Source organism: Mus musculus, chromosome 4 (assembly GCF_000001635.26).
Source record: "Mus musculus strain C57BL/6J chromosome 4, GRCm38.p6 C57BL/6J".
NCBI classification, from domain to species: domain Eukaryota; kingdom Metazoa; phylum Chordata; class Mammalia; order Rodentia; family Muridae; genus Mus; species Mus musculus.
In genome coordinates this window covers 102583694-102603224 of record NC_000070.6, presented here as the reverse complement: position 1 = coordinate 102603224, position 19531 = coordinate 102583694, and the positions used below count along the sequence as shown (strand labels likewise).

At 40.7% G+C, this 19531-nt stretch overlaps 1 protein-coding gene across 7 annotated transcripts in view; it reads right to left on the bottom strand.

Moving 5' to 3' along the window:
• Positions 1–19531, bottom strand: part of Pde4b (phosphodiesterase 4B, cAMP specific) — a 519944-nt gene that overhangs the window by 4051 nt on the left and 496362 nt on the right. For 5 of the 7 annotated variants that reach the window (XM_006502855.4, NM_019840.2, NM_001374780.1 and 2 more), the window contains 8 exons: positions 12301–12394; positions 7113–7291; positions 5668–5766; positions 5367–5531; positions 3483–3582; positions 1538–1692; positions 1324–1446; positions 456–638 (listed from right to left, as the gene is read on the bottom strand). In XM_006502855.4, coding sequence (XP_006502918.1) covers positions 456–638; positions 1324–1446; positions 1538–1692; positions 3483–3582; positions 5367–5531; positions 5668–5766; positions 7113–7291; positions 12301–12394 — 1098 coding nt within the window. Of the gene's footprint in view, positions 1–455; positions 639–1323; positions 1447–1537; positions 1693–3482; positions 3583–5366; positions 5532–5667; positions 5767–7112; positions 7292–12300; positions 12395–13023; positions 13383–15572; positions 15668–19531 lie in introns of those variants that run through there. The other 2 variants (NM_001177982.1, NM_001177981.1) reach the window with 2 other exon arrangements.

The window sequence follows — 19531 nt, the reverse complement described above, 5'->3', positions numbered from 1 at the left end:
CCAAGAGGACAGCTGTTTATGTATTTGTTTGTTTGCTTGCCTTGCCTTACACTGGGAAGATACTTTGGCCACATTGTAAAGGTGGGTCTTTTTCTCATCTGAAATGGTGACATCATGCTTGATTAAGGATTGAAACAGATGTGTGGGGAGCACCAATAAGGTGTTGAGCTCCTAGATGGAGAAGGGATGAGGAGAAATCTAGGCATGGGAGATGGAGAGTACAGGTGCTCATGTGTCCACCAAATCTGATGAGGTCTTAGATAACTGGAAACTTTGCTTAATACCTCACTTGAGAGCCCATGCGTGGAGAAAGCAAAGGAATGATACATATGATGGAATTAAATGTATCATTCAATCATTTTTTATCATTTCATAGACACACACACAGAGGCTTAAAGAAAGGAACAATTGGTAGAGCTCATTAAAAACATTGAAAAAAGTCTCAGTGTAGATACCTGGGATTTTTCCACAGAAGCTGTGTGCTTATCACACATTGGGCTAATCTCCATTCCCCTCTCCCGTTCTTTGTCTCCCTGCTGGAAAAACTCCTCCATGATACGATCGGTCCATTGCCGATACAATTCCAAGGACTTGGTGGGGTTGCTCAGGTCTGCACAGTGTACCATGTTGCGAAGAACCTGAAATGGTCAAGTTTTGGAAAATCCCATAAAACTAAGCATCAATGCCACCAGAACATCTTATCCCTCTCATCTCAGGACACTTCATACCAAGAACATTTTAGTTGACTATAGTTACAATTCTACCATCAAAAGAGCAGTATTTCAATGGTCCTGGCCAGAGTTGGTTATTTACCACTAGAGAGTCTCAAAAGGGAAGTATGTATATTTTCCTAGATTGACGGTTGTTGAGTTTAAAAACTGGAGGGTGTATTAGATGTCAAATTCTGTTAGCATTTCTTTCCTTAGTTTGGAAAGAATGCAAAGAATGACCCAAAGTTGTTACTTCTAGATTTTTCCACGTGTGGAAAAAGAACAGTCGATGGCAATTTGTTTAGCAAAATCAGATCTAACAAAGTTGCAGTTGGTGGGGTTTGTGTTCAAATGTGAGCTTTGAGGACCAATATTCACATATACCTTATTATAAATAGACACTGCAACTCAATTTTAGAACTAAACAATTCAATGAATACAGTATTGTTTACCCCATAAATGAAATGATAAACTTTATTTTCTTAACTTGTTTTAAAGATATGCCCAAAGGTTAAGTAGTAACCTAGGTCATGAAGTTAACCAAATTTCTATTTTTGCTTTCTAAATACTGCTTGCTTTTGTTTAGTTTAGCTTTGTGTTAGATATCAGATACCTGTATCCGGTCAGTATAGTTGTCCAGGAGGAGAACACCGGAGCTTGTCACCTTCTTGGTTTCTACCATTGTTTTAAGGTCTGCCAGGAGGCTCATGTGTTTGGACATATCAGTTGCCAACACCTTGAGCAAAGACAGAATTAAAACTTTCAATTAAGTCAGTCTATATGAGAAAATGGCAAATGTAGGCAAGGGATGCAGGCTGGCATCTTACCATGTCAATCACCATTTTCCTGAGTGTCTGGCGTTGCTTCTTGGTAAGATTCTGAAAGATGTCGCAGTGTTCCTCTTGTAGCAATTTGAATCCCACAGCAAGGTGATGGTTTTCCAGAACAGATTCATCATTATACATCAAAGCAAGTTCAGAATCTAATAAAGAAAAATGATGATCATAAAAATGTAATAAAATTGTATAATGTAAACACTGGCATCACTTCAATGTGAAATTTGATCTAGTTTATTTTAAATTATTTCAAGAGTCATCATCCATAGGTCATTACATACTAGAGAAGCAGAGCAAAAAATGATTCCTGGAGATATTACAATATGAATTCTCTTTCATATGAGATGAAGAATTTAACATTTGATAAACTGTATTTTCATCTCAGCTTACAATTTCCTTTAAGTCTTTGTAAATTCTGTGTTTTGAAAAAGAATGAAATGAAAACACAGATGCGTTATCAAATGTATTAAGAATTTAAAACTATGCTCACTTTCATATACACTCCCCAACCTCTGACAATTGTGAGTTTAGATCTTCAACTAACTCAATAATGTAGCTTTTGGAGGTTTCTATAAATATGACAATTGAGCATGAATATTTTTTAAAACAATGTTGATATTAGATTTTCCCTTTTTTAGGTTTCTATACCAGAAACTGCAATGGCTAGGCACCCAAACTATAACGTCCCTCTGCTTTATCTATATTTTGTCTGACACAGCTTTGTACCCAAGTGTATGGTCATCAAACTCATTAAGATATGTTTAATCTTAACTAAGAATAACAACCAACTGATATAGTATGTGCCTACTATACAATAGTGCTCTCTCTCTCTCTCTCTCTCTAAGATCATAGCTTTCTCTGAAGTAATTTAAACTCCCTTGTTCTGTTAACCTTCTAGCCAAGGGCACTGATTTACAAATGTGCTTTATATTTCTCAGTAGTGTAAGTAGCTATATTTCCCTTGAGAAACAAACTATCAGAATGTTAAATTGTTAAATTGACAAAACTAACCCATACAAAGAGGCAGGTACCCGAAGTTTATGTTGTTGATGTTTTTAAAAGACAAGAACAAGATATTAAAATTGAAAGAAGAAAACCAGTGTTCCCCAAGCTTAGTATATGCAGATATTTTGAAGATAAAGACAAGGACAAACAACAGAAGGCCTCTTCTAGCAAGAAGCTCAGACAGTACTTTTAGAAAACTGCCAGCACTAGATGTCAATCATGATCATAATGAGATAACTCATATTATCAAAAGAAACTGTACGTAGAAATGGAGCATTAACTGAGACAATGAATGAATTCTGAATAGCATGAAAATCAAATGGTTTGAGTATGATAAAGCCCTGGGATAGCTTCAGATCCTGAGGCTGGTCAAAATAGGTCCTTCCCTTGCTTCTCCACTGTCTGCAGTCAAAGCCAGGCAGTTGGAAGGAAATGTGTAGACCTTTAATGACATTTCCTCTTGAACTATAGGGACCTATTCCCAGTGTTCCTTGAGGAATATTATTCTAGGCTGGAATGCTCAGACCGAGTATCTCTGCCTATCATCCTGGATAGAGGGACACTTATGGTTTGCTATGTTATGTCTATTAGCTGCACAAAAGACTGAGAGTCACTCTCACATACACAAGCTTTCTCTTATCTTGCCCGGCCACTCCAAATCTTTTACTCTTTCTTTCCATATTGTATTTTTCCAAACTTTGGAGCTCTGTTTTTATGGCTTGCCTCTGACCCGCTCCAAGTTCTCCATGCACCTCAACACACTGTGTTGACAAGCTGGACACAGTATCCAGGAAAAGCCTGAGCGATTTCCATGGAATGGAAGGATTACCTCATTATTGCCCTTGTTATTACCCATAATGAAAACATTAGGAGGAAAAGGCTGCAGTGAATCACAGAGTAATCCGGATTAACTGTGTAGTGGGGAACTCACTTGTATTGATGAGAAACTGATTGGAGACTCCAGGATGATCGACATCATGGATGGCAGCTGCAAAAATGGCAGCCAGGATTTCCAGGTCTGTGAAGACAGCCTGTGGGTTCAAAGGAGCCCATTAACTCTGCATCCAACGCACCTGTCTCACTCTTCAGTTTCATCTCGTTCAAGTACCAACCACATTTTACTCTAGTTGGGAGAGGCACTGCTGAATTTTATGAGAGCTCAGGATGTTGACTGAATTAAGCACAAGGCTCTGTATATCAACATAAACTCTCTCATGTGAGAAGGATGACGGCCAGAGCTCATCTCATATTGAGTCCATGGGCTGAGGGTTGGGTAAGTCATTCGCACAATGTTGATGGTGCGTGTGGATGGCTGTAGTTGTTGGCTTTGATTTATGGCAGTCCATAAATGATGCTTATGGACTGCAGCCTGTGCCAGTCAAAGAAGCAAGGCATACTGCTTGGGGAACATGGCAGACAGTAACCTTCATACCCAGGCAGGCTAAGTAACTAGGGGTGGAATAGGCTAAACTCTAGCCTTGGGAGGTAAATGATAAAATGTTCACCAACGTTTATTTTATAGTGAGGTTACAGGCTGTCATATATTTAGTAATTCACCTGCATGCCCACTGCATGCTTATTGTAGGCCACAGTTGATAACATTTCTAACAAACAAAACCTAATGTCATACTGCTTCGCACGTTCACACTGTCATGAAGACCTCCCTCTCTGTCCTCTTCCTTCCCCATGTACAGTGATTTCAATCTTGTTCTTGTTAGGCACACAATGCTGCTGGTTCTTAAGCCTCTTTGAAGACAAAACTCTTCTGTTCATTCAAATGTTAACTGTCTTTCTACCTCTTCCCTGAAAGAGCAACACTATTACATATCAAGCATTCTAAACTCCCTTTTCTAAGTCTGTAACACTCAGCCAATTTAGAGCCAAACAATAGTTATGTATAACACTAGGTGAATAGTGCTACCTGACTTCATGAATGTAAATACTGATTTTTTTTCCATTGGGGGTTAAATACCCTTACCTCCATCTCACATTAGCAAGTTGTCTTAGATTACTTGTCTCAGATTATAAGAATGTCAAGCAATCAGTTTAGTCTTTCTCTAACTCCCAAACTGGGTCTGCCAAGGTGGCTGGATAAGGCATGGCCAGTCTTTTCTGGCAGCAGACAGTACATTTTGGATGTACCTAGTTACTCACTATTGCCATCTGCCCAGAGGTGGCTTGGCCGGGCACATTACTAATTATGGTAGCTCATGAGAAAGCTTGAACTACAAGGGAAAGAGTCATAGCCATCTCCACAGAGGTTTTAGGGAGCAGCTTTTCTTAACTTCTGTCTGCTTTTGATTTTCAGTTACTACTTTGAATTCCTAGGAAAATAACTCTATAGATGTTTATCCCTAATAGAGACTATACAGAACATTGCATGTAACATATACATTATATTCTCCTCAGGACCTGGGATGAGTACATATTGGGCAATTCAGATGATTTGGTACAGTATATATGTACTGTATGACAGATACTAAAGAAGATGCCTTGAGAATACAGTGTATCTCTCACTAGAAATATGATGAAAATAAATCATGGGTCTAATTCATTGTCTCATAATTAAATAACTTTCAGATGGCAAAGATGAAAAAAAGGGACATTACACTGATACTGGAAAATGAGGAAAGCAGAAGTGTTATCTATTTTCCTAAGCAACCCAAATTGCTGAATGCCATAGCTACCAAAGAAGTAGTTCAAGTACCCAGGGGCATTCAAGAGCATCATTTCTATAAAGGCATTGCACATTTATGATACTTAAAAAAAAAAAACTAGGATGGGTGGGTATGCAAAACAGACCGTAACTACTCACATCCAGTGCCGGCGTAGAAAGGAGAACGTGAGTTGACTGGGCCACGTCAGCAGCATGCAGGCTGTTGTGATATGCCACATCAGAATGGTAATGGTCTTCTAAAGTCATCATGTAGGTTACAAAGGTGTCAGATGAGATTTTAAACGTCTTCAGAAGGTCTCTTTCCTATGTAGGAAAATGGATTCAGGTATGAATAAGTAGATGTCCAAACCAGAGAAAAAGTTGTCATAAAAGTAACACGGAGTATAAAATATAAAGAGCTCTGTTCCAAGATAATCGGTGTTTGCTCCATCTGTCTCACCTGGAATATTGCATACATGATGCACGTAAGGGGCCGATTATGTGAGTACCCAGCCACATTGAAGATGTTAAGGCCCCATTTGTTCAGGTCTTCCAGCTCCTGCAAATCCAAATGAGAGACATTTAAGAATAAGCTTTTTTTTTTTAATGGTGTAAAATATTTTATAAAATTTTATTTGGGAGAAATTAGCTACCAACTCTTTCATGCATTTGTTTAGAGTTCTGTTCGTATAAGAATCTGAGAATGGTGGGCTGGCTGTATCTCCTCTTCATGATAACTACAAGTTTCTGCACATTCTTTTGTTGAGAAACACCCAAGTATGTTTGCGTTTGTAGCTTGAGTTGCTGACCTATACTTGGCAACACCCCATCTTCACCTGATGCTACTTTCAAAGGCAGGTCAACTGCACACAGGCTTCTGCTCCTTTGCCCTGTCTCTCCCTTGCTCTATCAGCGATAGCTGCTGGGGGAAACTTTCCAGCCTTTGCTAATTATCCCTGAAGTCAAATCAAGGGGGCTCAGCTGCCAGAGGAGTGAGTAGAACTCAATCCTAACTCAGTATTAATAGGTTATGAAGACTGCCTGGTATGGGTAATAGCTTAGAGTTTATGGACCACCCACAGACATGGAAGAAACATCATTTAGACATTTGCTGTGGTATTATTCCAAAGATTATCTGCTGAGGGGAGTAACTTATTTCAATTTGAATAGCTGGCCAGAGGCTTGGCTCAATGTTTAGTCCACTTTTCTCTGATGGCAGTTTTCAGAAGACCTCATGGAAGAAGATTTCCTCCAAGGAAGCTCACTTCATCCTTTGACCAGGCTGCAAGAAACTTAGCAGCCAGTGTCTGTGCAGCCTCCTACAGGAGTAAAGAACATTTTCAGTCCCTTCCTCCGCTACTGGGTTTGGGCTTTAGTGGTCAGCATTGTCACAGGCTCTTCATGTTATCCCTAGCCCTGCCTATCAGGGCAGACTTTCTCCCTGGTGCCCAGAATACTTTCCATCTTTGTCCTCTGGGCGAATGCAGCCCAGCCTGCCAGCTTTCTCTGCATCCTCCCCAGCAGGATGTTCTGTCCACAAAGAACTCTGCGTTACTGAGACTGAGCCTATATTCAGGACAAAGGAACAGTCTTTTTGTATAGAAGGACCTTGGTTAGGTGCTCCAGCAGTTAACAGAGAGGCTACATCAGCTTCTGCATCATAAAACTCAATGAAAAAGAATATGTGATCCGTCTTCTTTTATAAATGTTGGATGGTGTGTGTGTGTGTCCATGTGTGCACCTCTGTGTGTGTGTGTGTATGTGTGTGTGTGTCCCTGGGTGTCCCTGTGTGTGGGTGTATGCATATGTGTGTGTATGTGCATGTCTGAGAGTCTGTGTGTGTGTGTGTGTGTGTGTGAGTGTGTAGTGGAGAGCTACACACACATGTGCCCAGCTCATACTTACCTTGGCTAGATGATCCTCATTTTCCGTGTTGACTCCGAAGCGTGAGATGCTTGTGTTGTTCAGGCTTGAGCTGTGCATCAGTTTCTTCACTCCACTTATCTGGGTCATGAGCTGCTGCTTCTTCTTCTTCTCCCTGTCCTTCTGCGTGGGAGATGGGATTTCCACATCGTTCTGCTTGTCTGCAACAGAAGAGTGAACATGCTTTTCAGCACATATGTGCCAGCGTGCATGCAATAGCATTCAGAACAACTTGAACCCTTTGTAATGGGCTTGAAATTTCGTAAAGAACCCTTGTAGCATGGCCTTACTTGACCTGCAGATGGGCCTGTGAAGCAGGTGGGAGACACATGAGTTGTTCCATGGTACTGCCAAAGTAAACTGAGATCCAGAGGAGCAAGTAACATAAATAAGAAGTGGCACAGGTCAGACCCAAACCCCATCTTCTTCTATGTTCAGTGTAACCAGAATTACAATCACATTTTCAACATGGAGTACCAATATTTATATAGAAAGTTTTTGTTAAAGTGACTGACGTGTTTTTGTGTATAAAATGTTCATTAGTGGACACAGTGGCGTGGGTTTGTGGTCCTGTACTGGGGAGGCTGAGGCAGGAGGACAAGGGTTCACAGACTTACATAATGAATTTGAGGCTAGCCTAGGCTACATGGGACTCAGCTTAAAACAAACAGCACCAAAAAATTCATTGTAAAAGACAAGCCCCATTTAACAAAAGCCCATTTTATTATATTTTTATTCCTTTTTATGTAAAAATGCATATGAATTTATTTAGGCTCAGTTTAAATAAGAAAATAATGTTAGAAAAATAAATGGCTTCATAACCTTCAAATAATTCTTTAAAAGCTTTGGTTCATTACCATTTGAGGTTTTGGGGAAGGTTATAATTTGATTTTCTTCATGTCTTGTGCCTATTAATTTTCTAATAAATAATAAGGCCTCTTATTCATAATAGGCATTTTAGTTCCTAATATGTTTATGGTTATTAACTATTGATAATCTCAGTTAGTTTTCTTTTAAATTTACAAGGTAAAAACAGAGCTAGTATTAATATAAATGAATATCTAGATGCCTGTAAAAGCTCTCCTGTATATCACTATTACCTATTAACTATCAAAACCTGTATTTCCCTTTGCAGGGAATTCTGAGTGCTTGTGATGTCTTGCTACAGGGACACCTGTAGGGGCACAAAGGTAGTGATTGGTTCCATTGCTGACCCAATCCTTCCTCGGACTAAATGATACCCATAGCTGAAATAGTTAATGTGGCTCTCAGAAGTGCGCACATTTATCTTTGCTTGTCACAGTGAAAATCAGTACAGCAGCAGCCTCCCCATTTGAGAATGGCATGCGTCCAGGTGACATGCTGGGATAGGGCTGACTTGCTTTCAGACTCCTGCAGATGATGGCATACCCATGTGTCCTCCTGGGGGGCACATCTGCCTGCTCACAAGCCCTGGAGACACTCTGTCAAAGCAAAGCAAGTACAGCAAGATAGGGCCAGCTTCATGCTCAGCCTACCACCTGGCTGTTGGGGGAGCCAGCACCCCTGAAAGGCCTTGAGGAGCTAGCTCACAAGTCTGTAACTTTTGATTAGAGAATTTTAGTCACTTCAATTAATTTAGAGGTTTTGAAAGTATTTGGTGTCAAATGGCACTGAGGAAATTAAAACAATCCACAAATGTATAGGCCACACCCAAATCTATCTGCTATCTATCTATCTATCTATCTATCTATCTATCTATCTAAATTCCCCTTGCTGTCTGGATGATCGGCACTAGATTTGGGAACAAATAACAACCCCACACTCATTTCTCAGATGAAGTCAGCAATTTGCCCAAACTCAAAGGATGACCTAGTTAACACATATTTATTCTGCAATTACTTTGTACATAGCAATTTAATAGCCCAGAGCCCAGGCCTTAGGGTTCCTGTTAAAAATCTTTTTCCAGTCTCTGGTGTGGAAAGTGTATGTTATTTTACTTTTGAAGCTCCCTTTTTTTCTGTCACTCCATGGCTAATAACTACCACATTCTGCTAGAACGAAAGCCTGTGCTTTCCCCAACTACTGCTCTTCACATTTGGTATAAAATGTTGTTGGATTCCCCAGTGCCTCTGCAGATTTAAGCATCTCTGGTGGGACCAGCAGCTTTTCTGGTTTGGGTTAATTAAAGGTTCCCTGTACCAGTCAGTAACTGAGCAGAACAACTGTTGTGCCTGGAACACAGCAATGAAGAAGAGCATTATACACCGTGGGACCAGTGACATTCATGGGTGTTCCCCTACGCAATCACTGGAACAAGCACAAGGCTTCCCTACTTGGAATTTCCTCTGGTAAGCAATTAACCAGATTCCTATGGAAACAACCTGAATCACAGACTCCAAAAAAAAAAAAAAAAAAAAAAAAAAAACCCTCAGTAGATTAGCATTTTTAGTTGTCAGAATAATGGTGGAGACACCGCGGGCTACTTCAAAGCAAGCATGTAAACAAACAAAAAAGCACCTATGAGAACTGGTCTTAATCAAACACTGTTAGTGGTACAATTTGAAGGGTTTTGCTTGCTAGATCCTGTGACCATGACAATTCTAAGGCTCTTTCCCTCAAACCTTAAAAATTCTAGCTTTCGAGGTTGGATGCTGAGTACGTTTAAAAAGAAAATTTTCTTTACCCGTAAAAATACCGACTAGCTTTCAATATAACAGGTTAAAAGCTTGTTTTATATTTGTGGTCTGCTCCTACAGCCTTTTTACTTCTCCTGAGACTAGGTACTCCAAAGTCCACTTTTCCCAGCAGCATGAAATCCACTACCATATAATAGCATTAGCAAGTGCCTCGGCTGGCCCATGGTTTATTGCCTGGCTCTCTGTGTCCCTACCTAAACATTGTCCTTTCAGATGGGAAAACCCACAAGTTTCATAGACGACTGGCTTAGGAGATACACCCTTTCTTTCTCTCGGGCAGGATTGAACACTCTCCCACTCTTGCTGAGATATTGTCTTCTCCATGTGTTCTGCAATGATTGTTATTTTCAGAACAAAGTCTTTTATATACCAAGGAATTATTAACCCTTCCTTTGTATTTCCAACCATCCTGATTTCTACAGAAAAAAAATCCAAAATAGTAATCCACATCACACCCTTAGAGGGGATTCTATTCCTTGTGCTTTCATGAATTTCGATAAAGGATGGTATCTGGCATTTATTTCTAACAGCCTAAAGAGTTAATAGTTCTGGCTCAGAAAAAAAATATTAGTCAAGTGACTTTAGATTGGTTATTCCTTCATTCTTCACAACTTCAGCTCTGTTTTCTGTATAATGAGGAAATTGTGTCATGAGGCCCTTAAAGTCCACTACAGATATGACAGTTTATGAGGAGGCCTCAAGGTCCTCCAGGGACAGCCCCTCTCCCCCAAGACAGGGTTAAGAGTCCCCTGCTCTGCATTTGTAGTTCAGAAGCAAGCTTTGATTGTCTATACAAATTGTAAGGCTGATGCATATTACAGGGGGGTCAAGTGTGTCTCAGGGAAGCTGCTGAGTAACTGTGCCCGTGACAGACTCACAGAATGGCACAGTTGAAGGAGCTGAAGGGCTGCATCTCTCCCCAGGTTCCCACATTTCAAATGAAGCACTTGATGCCTCTTGTGTGTCTGCATCTTTTTTTCCTGTGTTTAAGAACCTGCCTCTTTGCCCACCTAGCCATGTACACATTCAAGGGCATATACACACATCTATACACACACCACCCTTCTAATACTAACACTGAGGGAAGTTAGTGCTGATTTTACGCCTGTTGTCAGTATCAAGTGTCCTGAAAACAGTTCCCAGCTTAGGAAAAATAATTGCATGTTTCATGAACCAAGGTATGTATCTGAGACAGTGTGAGGAAGAGTCCTGTGTTCAGAGATAATGGGGAAAGCCAAGAGACGAAAAGGATTGTGATTATGCCTTCTCTTTGTTTATATTCCAGCCACCACTGGACCATGAGTATGTGTAAAAATTCCTCTCCTTTGTTCTCTGGGAAACATTGTTGCAACTGCAGCTGGGAACAGCAGGTGCTGGAGGACACCCACACATGGCAAGAAGGGGGTAGGATGGTCTCTGCCTGCTAATCTGCAGTTCGTTGGAAGATGAGGGCTGCACAGTAAGGCTGTGCTGAGCATTACCGCATGGGTGGCTGCTGAGAAAGCCAGTTGATATCCTGTTAGGAGGAACTAACTGCTTTGGAGGAAAAGATAGATTTTTTAAAAACAGAGCTGCAGACAGACTGCGCTCCATAAGACACCAAGGCAAACACTCATTTACTAAGGGGCTGTGCCAAAAAGAAAGCAGGGATGCTCAGCTGGAAGAATGGGTCACTTCCTTGGGGGAATCAAATAAGGAGCTGCGTAAGCAAGTATAGTTCAGAGCAGGAAGAATCCAAATGTCAGGGTTTCTCATGCATTTTGAGGTACAGATAGACCAGTTCTGCAGTCCTCATTAAAACAGGCAGAATGGGTTCATGATACAAAAGTTCCCCTTAAGAAAATGTAAGAAATTCCCAAGGGTCAAACAAGACCCTGGGAGGAACTGAGGACCACCCCTGCAAACCTATGGCCAGTGCTCTGTGTGAAGTCCCGTCCACATAACTGCAGAGAGCAGAAAACCATCAGAATGAGAAGACAACGGTACAGCTTAGAGAAAACAAGGCCTCTCAGACACCAGCCCTACCCCCTACACACATGCATTCATCTTTAAGAAATAATCCACCAAAGCGACAGTCAATTTTTTCCAGAATATGCTCTCTGGGACTCTGCATGCATGACCCTTACAAACACCTAAAAGGAAAGCTTCTTGTCTTAAACCAGTTACAAGAAGATTTTTTTTTTTAAAGAGATGCTAGTGTTGCTGGGTAAGGTTGCAGACCTTCAGCTGCTCTAGAGGTCCCTGCAGGACCGGGGCAGTAATGAGAAACCATATAAATGCAAGCAGCCCACCATAGCCTGAGGTTCAAAGGGTATTTTCATTTCAGAAATATCTTCTTGCTTATTGTTTTCCTATAGAAAATGACTTTAGCTCATTTTTTGGATGGATTTTTTTCTGCATTTAACCTCACTCCAAATTCACAGGGATGCCCTTGGTAGACTGTAAAAATTCACCCTGCAGAAGCTCAGTGGGTTTTTCTGTTAGCATCTTACCTAAGAACGTGTTTGAAATGTACTCAGACACCTGGTTCCCTGATCTGCTCATCTCTGAGAGGTGTGTCAGCTCCCGGTTCAGCATCCTTTTGAACTGTTTATAAAGAAAAGAAAATGCATTAAGTGTCTGGGAAAGAGCAAACGATTGCTGGATTGCTGTACTTCCAACTTCACTTTCTAGGAACCAAGAGACTGTATCATCAGCCAATTTCATTAGGTTAATGAGGGCTACAATAGAAATCACAATGTCCCCTCAATTTGAAAGCATCCCAATGTCACTGTAGGAAAAAAAATAGTTGTTAAAATCTCTTAAAATTGTTTTCTGGTTGATTTTTGAAGTGGCAAACTCAGGAAAAGAAATTTTAATAAAGGCCAAAATAATGTCACTTGAATTAGGAAAACTGGGGATAATCCTAAAAATATAGTTTGATGTGATAACGTATTCAGTGAAAACAGATTAAGTGAAAAGTTTAAGAAAAAATGAAAAGAAGAGCAGAAAGCATTTTTTTAAAACAGAGTTGAGAAGAACCAGAATTGAAACACATTACAGTACATTAAAATACAAGGCAAGAAAACATGTCTTATTTCATTTTAAGAAGCACCTGTGGGCTAACCGTACATACAAATTAAACCACTGCTCATGCCGTCCACTCCATGAAATACAGAGGGACATAAAACAATCACATTCTATCAGAGACACAGAACACAATCAGATTAACCCACCTTGATATAACCCCAAGAAACAGATAATAAATAGTTTGCCTCAGGCATTTTGGAAGCTCTTCTTGCCACAATCCACAGATCCCTTTGAAAGAATTCAGTTCTAAGAGAGCGGTCTCCAGGGGGATCAGGAAACCTCTGCAGTTCCAGTGGATAAAGAACCAAAACTTAGAAAAGACAAAGCCTTCCAGACGGGTGGTACTCCCTAATCCACAGCAAGCTGGTCTTCATTCACACCCCATCCTTGCAAGAAGCCTATGCGCTCGCTCCCTCCCTCCCTGCTTATTTCCAGGCAGAAGAGAGTAATGAAACCCGGAATTGTACGAAGGAGGAGCAAGAGCCTGTATTCAGCTGGCCGGTTTGAAGCACTTCTTCAGTTAGGAACAGTCCTGGTGCCCGGAGGGGTTTCCACCCTAGATTAGTCCAACTCTGCCAGGGAGCAGGGAATCTCTTTCCCCTCGGGAGCTGTCTGACTGGGAAACAGCCATCTTTTAAAAAGGAGAAGATTAAAATGGAGGAAGCCCCATGAATATTTAAGTAAACCTGAGGTCCTACCCTCCCCCGTTCCAGCTAGGTGTTCTTTAACCCTCTCTTCCTCTGCAGACAGCCCTCTGCAGATGCAGCCTGACACAGCAGCACTCAGCTCTTCTAATTGCTTCCAAGTGATGGTACATTTGATTAATTGACGCCGAGCTTTGCTTTTAATTTTTTTTTTTTAAATTGGAAAAGGTTAGAACTGTAACTGCTTTCTGACTTGGCTTCCAGGGTAGGAGAATTTCTTTCCTACCAGCTTTTGGTACATTATTTGCCCACCAACTGGGTGCCGATGCATTAGTCTCTTTTCCCCGTGGACTGAATGGGGATGGAATTAATTTATTTGGTTCAAAAAGTACTTCATATGCAGTGTGCAATTTTCTGCACTCAGTAAGTTCATTAATATGCTTATTACATCATATTCTGCAAATGGATTAAATTCATAACCTTTCCGTGTAGGGTCCGGAGTACGCTAGAAAATCTGAGATAGCATTTGCTGCATGAACAACGATTTATCTGGCGTTATGCTTATTTGATATTTTACGGCTGTTACGTCTTATAATTCATGCTAGAAATGTCTCAGAGTTAAATTATTTTAGTTTCATTTTAGCAACCCAGGACATGCTGAAAATGACATTCTTTTCCTGGCTCCCCTGCCAGCCTCTTCTTGTCAGCATTACAGTGCAGGCAGTGGGATGCCTTGCCCTAGCTGACTTCATTTCTCCCCACCTCCCCTACATCCTATTTCCTAGCCTTCCTCGGAGTTCCTGTATTGCATGTTGAAGGATCAGCAAAGCACCATGGCAACAGCCCGAACTTGTAATTGGCTCTCTTTCCTGTGAGGCAATTCCCTTTCCAAATGAGCATCCTGCCTCTGACAATAGCTTCACTTCAGGCATCTAAGACTCAGGTCAAACCATTGCTTCCCCAGAGAGATGCCTTTTGAGGTGAAGCGAGGCTGAACCTGAGTCTCTGCCTGTTGGCTCACTGTACCTCCCACTGTCCTCAGAGATACAACCACTGTCTTTCTGGGTATTCCTGCTTGTGTATGTGTGTATGTTTTCAAGTGTAGCCCGACACCTCTGGGTCAATCATTTCTGCTTTTAGACTACATGTTGAACCTCAGTGCAATTTTGAACTCCAGGTGAATTGCATAAATTCCAAGTTATGTGTTAAGATATAACCCTGTCACTATGGCCTCTCCAAGCCATGAAACTAGCTCTTACTGAAGACTGGGAAGTTGGGAAAGACAGCTTAATGAGTACTGATTGGTCTGCTAGTGTTTCGCAAAGTAACAAACTTTAAACTACAGTAAACATATCTTACATAAAAGCTTAGAGACTAATGATCTCGTATCTAATCCTCCACCCCACCCCCTGCACAAAATTTAGCCAAATATAATAGATATAATAGCCAGGCATTTTGGTTTCTTTGATATCTCTGAAATACTTGCAAACATTTTGGAGTCCACTAGGACTGTCCCACCTCAATCAAACCATTCTGTCATGTTTTCAACAAACACCAATGGGACACCTCAAATGGCCATGCAAAGCAGTTGGGGAAAAAGCAAGCAAAAGAGCAAACACAAGTTCTCTTAGGGTTTCAATCAACTTTCATTCTAGAAGAAGAGTCAGACCTACTAGGATCCACCCACTAATCCTCATTTAACAGTCTGAAGAGGGTAAGGAGGACTATTTAGTGGTTTGGTTGGCTGCTCTGTTCAGGAGACGAGAGCAGGCCAAAAATGAATCATATATGGCAAGATACTTTGTTTCCCCTCTGTCCTTCATATAACTTTTCTTTGTCATAGAAACCTGTTGGGATTCGCGGTTCATCAGTCTGTGTGGTAGAGGATGGTGGTTTTTAGCCATGGGGCTAAGTAAACTACACACCTTCTGTATCTTTACAGAAGGGGTCAGTGTGCTCATGCAAGTAAACAGAGGAATACCATCTCCCTTATATCCACGCCTAAATGAATTCTCCTGTGATCCTATTACTAAGGGCAGGCCAATGCATACCAAAAACAAAGTTGTCCAAAGTCATCCAAAGGTAGCCATAAAATACACATGGCGAAGTACACAAATGGAGGTCATCCAGGATCAGAAACCAATCTAGACCTTCTAAATGTTGCTTAGCAACCACCACTGGTTTTCCTCAGCAAGGGAGGGCCCCACCACACTGACTAGGGCAATCATTGCTCTCATTTAAAAAAAAATTATGAAGGGCCCACTTGTTTGGGGGCTCTGAAAGACTAAGAAAGGCAGATGTGGCCTTCTAACAAGACAAAGTCTGATTAGTAAAGGTAGGGCTAGCCCTGGTGCCTGGACTAGCCAAGGACTGGAATTGATATGTTAAGGTGCCAGCTGATGGACAGTTGAGGAACTCAGGATAGATGGGTTTTCAGAATCTGAATCTGGCAAGTTATAGGTAGCCATGACACAGCAATCAAGCCTCAACATGGATTATCAGTCTTTAGAGCTGGCCTTGGGACATCACCCCATCTTTCTTCTGTGAAACAGGAATGAGACAGGACTTCTAACCCACCTCTCTGCCCCAACCTCTCATGATTGTGTGGTAGATTCTAGGGCAGCCTCCTACAGTTTGGGTGCAGTATTTACTAGCAACTAGCTCCTCTCGGAAAAGAAAACTCTTTCTGTACTGCTGAGGTAAGCAGAGAGGGAACTGGAGATGCCTCTGTGTGCAAGAATAAACCACTGGCTAAGGAGACACATATTAGTCGTAACTCAGACCTCCACAGCCTGAGTCGCTTGGAGCCTTCCTGTGGACTTACCCAGTTAGTTGTCTCAATATGAAGGTAAAATGGATCCAGAGTGAAACTATGGCCCAAGGACTTGTGGAGTTGGAAGGGAATGGATTTATTTACTTCATCAAATGCAGTGGAGAATCCACAAATTGGAAGGTGCTATTTCAAAGATAAATGAGTTCCCGTGTCTCCTGTACACATATCTTATTTTTTCTTTAATAATCTGTCCTCACAAGAAAGCCCTGTTAGAGTCTACCTAGAAATAATGTCCCCAGAGGAAATGGCCAAATTCCCTTTTCAACACAGACAAACAAAGTTTGTGAATGAACCCTTAGAACACACACTTCCCCACACCTCCCTAAAGTTGGGTCTGCCCAACACTAGATCTACAAGCACTACTGAGAAATTACATTTAGGCTTTAGAAAGAAAAGAGTTATTACTTTAAAATGAATTAATACTACTTTTCTAGAATATTCTTTTTAAAAAATCATCTGTGGTTTTTTTTTTAATTTAATTTTTTTGTTCCCAGTATTACTAATGATAAGTAAGGCAATGTATGGTGTTGTTTACTATGCACCAAAACTTAACACAGACTTCTTTCAATAGTGAGAGGCTACTTAGCAAATACTTGAAATTAAATTTTGTCAGATAAGTTCAATTTTTCTTCCAGTTTCTGAGCCACTCTTTCTAAACTGATGAGAACATGTCTTCGCTCTCTATTCTTTCTCAAAAGGTGAGCTTAAGGTTTGTGCAAAGATCTTCAGGCACTGCCCTGAGCTCTTTGTGACTTCACATAGAAGGGTGAACTGGAAGGCTCTTCTTGGTAGCACTATGTTTCTCAGGGAAAAAAAAAAAAAAAGCCAGAAGGCAGCTGGCACAAGGACTAACATCATGCTTGTGAAAAAGTTACTTTTATATGAATCTGAATTTGCTAGCAGTGATTCTATATGATTAAAAATATCATTAAAATCATTAAAAGTTTTTTAATTGAAAAGTTTTGAATTGAAAAGATACTTTTTTCTCAATGATATCCTGGTGAAATCAGTGAGAGAAAATTTTAAGGAGGGGGGGAGTGAGGCAGGGGGGGGTGCGGGGGGGGGGGGGGAAGGTGCCAAAGAGGAAGACAGCCCTAGTCATTGCTCCTGTGGGTGGCCATCTACGTAGGAGCCCAGCTGTGAGACAGGCGCCTTATTGTGTAGGATTTTCCTGTTTTTGCAGTTTGAAACAACTGCCGAACTCATTAAAGTCACAATGACTTTTGGGGACTGACTTTTGACTCATATTTTATACTCTTGTTAGTCATAAAGTTATAAGAATTCCCAAGAATCAGGAAAGCAGAGGGGCTGAAAATCCCTCTTGAGATCATGTCTGAGACGCTCAGGGTGACAGAGAGGGAGAGACGGTGACACAGGTTAGTGAGAGAGGACTACAAGCAATATGTGACCTCAGATAAAATGAACTGACTTCTTGGGTCTCTGTTTCTTTAGTTGAGTGAGATGGTTAATTTTAAAGTCCCTAATTTTTTTTATTTTTATTTTTTAATCTGAATTTAAAATAAAACAGGAGAAAAGTCTGGAGCAAGGATATGGTGTAGTTCTTTAAAAAATCCTCTTGTGAAACTCACAATTTCCACTGTTGTTAATAGCTCGGGCACTGTGCTGCTTCCCATTCCTTTAAAACACTGAGCCCTGTTTCTTTAACGACATGTTTGTCTTATTTGAAAGGCAAGTGGAATAGCACTGGGTGAATTAATAACTGAGTGGAAGAAGGAGCCCATGGCCATGCCTCCTTTGCCAGAGTAGCTGAGCCAGAGAGCACAGTCCAGAGGGGGTGGGGTGGGGAGAGAGGGGGAGTGTTGTGCCTGCCAACAGGTTCTACTGGGAGCAAATTCTGGCCTGGGGGAGGGGGGCACAAGGTTAGGTAATATTCATCACTCCAGGGCCACACTAGAGAGACTCGCTTCTGCAATGGCTTGAGGATGGAGTCATTTCTCTTCCTACATGCCCAGGGACACAGTGATACGAGGTAGCAAGTGTGAATCTTGTCATCACAATTTTGCAACAAAGTGCTGTCATTTCTGATGAACAAAGCCAGTTCTATTCACCAGCCGGAAGATGAGTGTTTGCTCAAGTGACATATGAAAGGCCAAGTAGGGACAACACATTAGTGCATGCATACAGAGAAGTGGAAAGGGGGAGGGGAGGGGTGCAGGATACAGCTCTTTTGCACAGTGACACTGGGCTTTATGTAGCTCTCCGAATCCTTAGGTGTTTCTCCATACTTAGTCCCTTCACTCTCCAAGGATTTTTCTTTTTACAGTTTCTGAAATCTTTTTGAGAGAAAATATGATACACATTATTTGAATGCTGAGAAGTGACCCTTCCTAACCTTGCAGTAATTCCCATAAGAACCTTTACAGAAACTTCTCATGACCCACATTTCCTTCCAAATTGCTACAGTGACATGATTAAATAGACAAAAAGAAAATACTGCAAGTAATTTCTCAGAGCTAACACAGTCACAGCATTTTATACAACATACTATTTCTAAATTATGTATAATGTTTATTATATTATATGATGCATTATATATATTTATGCTTCTGCAACAAAAAAATGCTAGGTTTGATGGATTAAAAAAATAAGATTCTCTTTTAAACATAAAACTTTTTCAAGTATATGTATAGTTCAGATATTACATATCCAAATATCTCACAAGAAGATTCAAAGTTATACATTTGTTTTCAGGATGGAAACCTATGCAAGCTTTTAGCTAATTAAAAATATCCAAATTTTAGTTCTTAGATAAAGATCTTTCCTTCTTTTGAGAAATGAAAGACAACTCACCACACTAACCACCCTTGGAACATTTACGTTCTGCCTTCTTGCTTTTAATCTGTAAGGATATTTTGCCAAATCCAGCTAACCACCTTAATCAACAGATGACGAAAATCATTGCAGCAAATGAAAAAAAAGAATTAAGGAATCAAAGTTTAGTATTGCTATTCTTTTACGCCCCCAAAGTCTCAAGATTTTCATATGATTTTAAAATTGGTGACTAAAACCTTTTTTAAAATGTTTCTCAGCTAGAAACCCTACATCTTATAATATTTTTTAAAAAAATAGAAACATTGAATCAGATGCATGGATCATTAAGTCTTGAATCCTCTCCAGTGGAAAACAAAATCAATGGTTGGCGACCTCCAGCTCCCT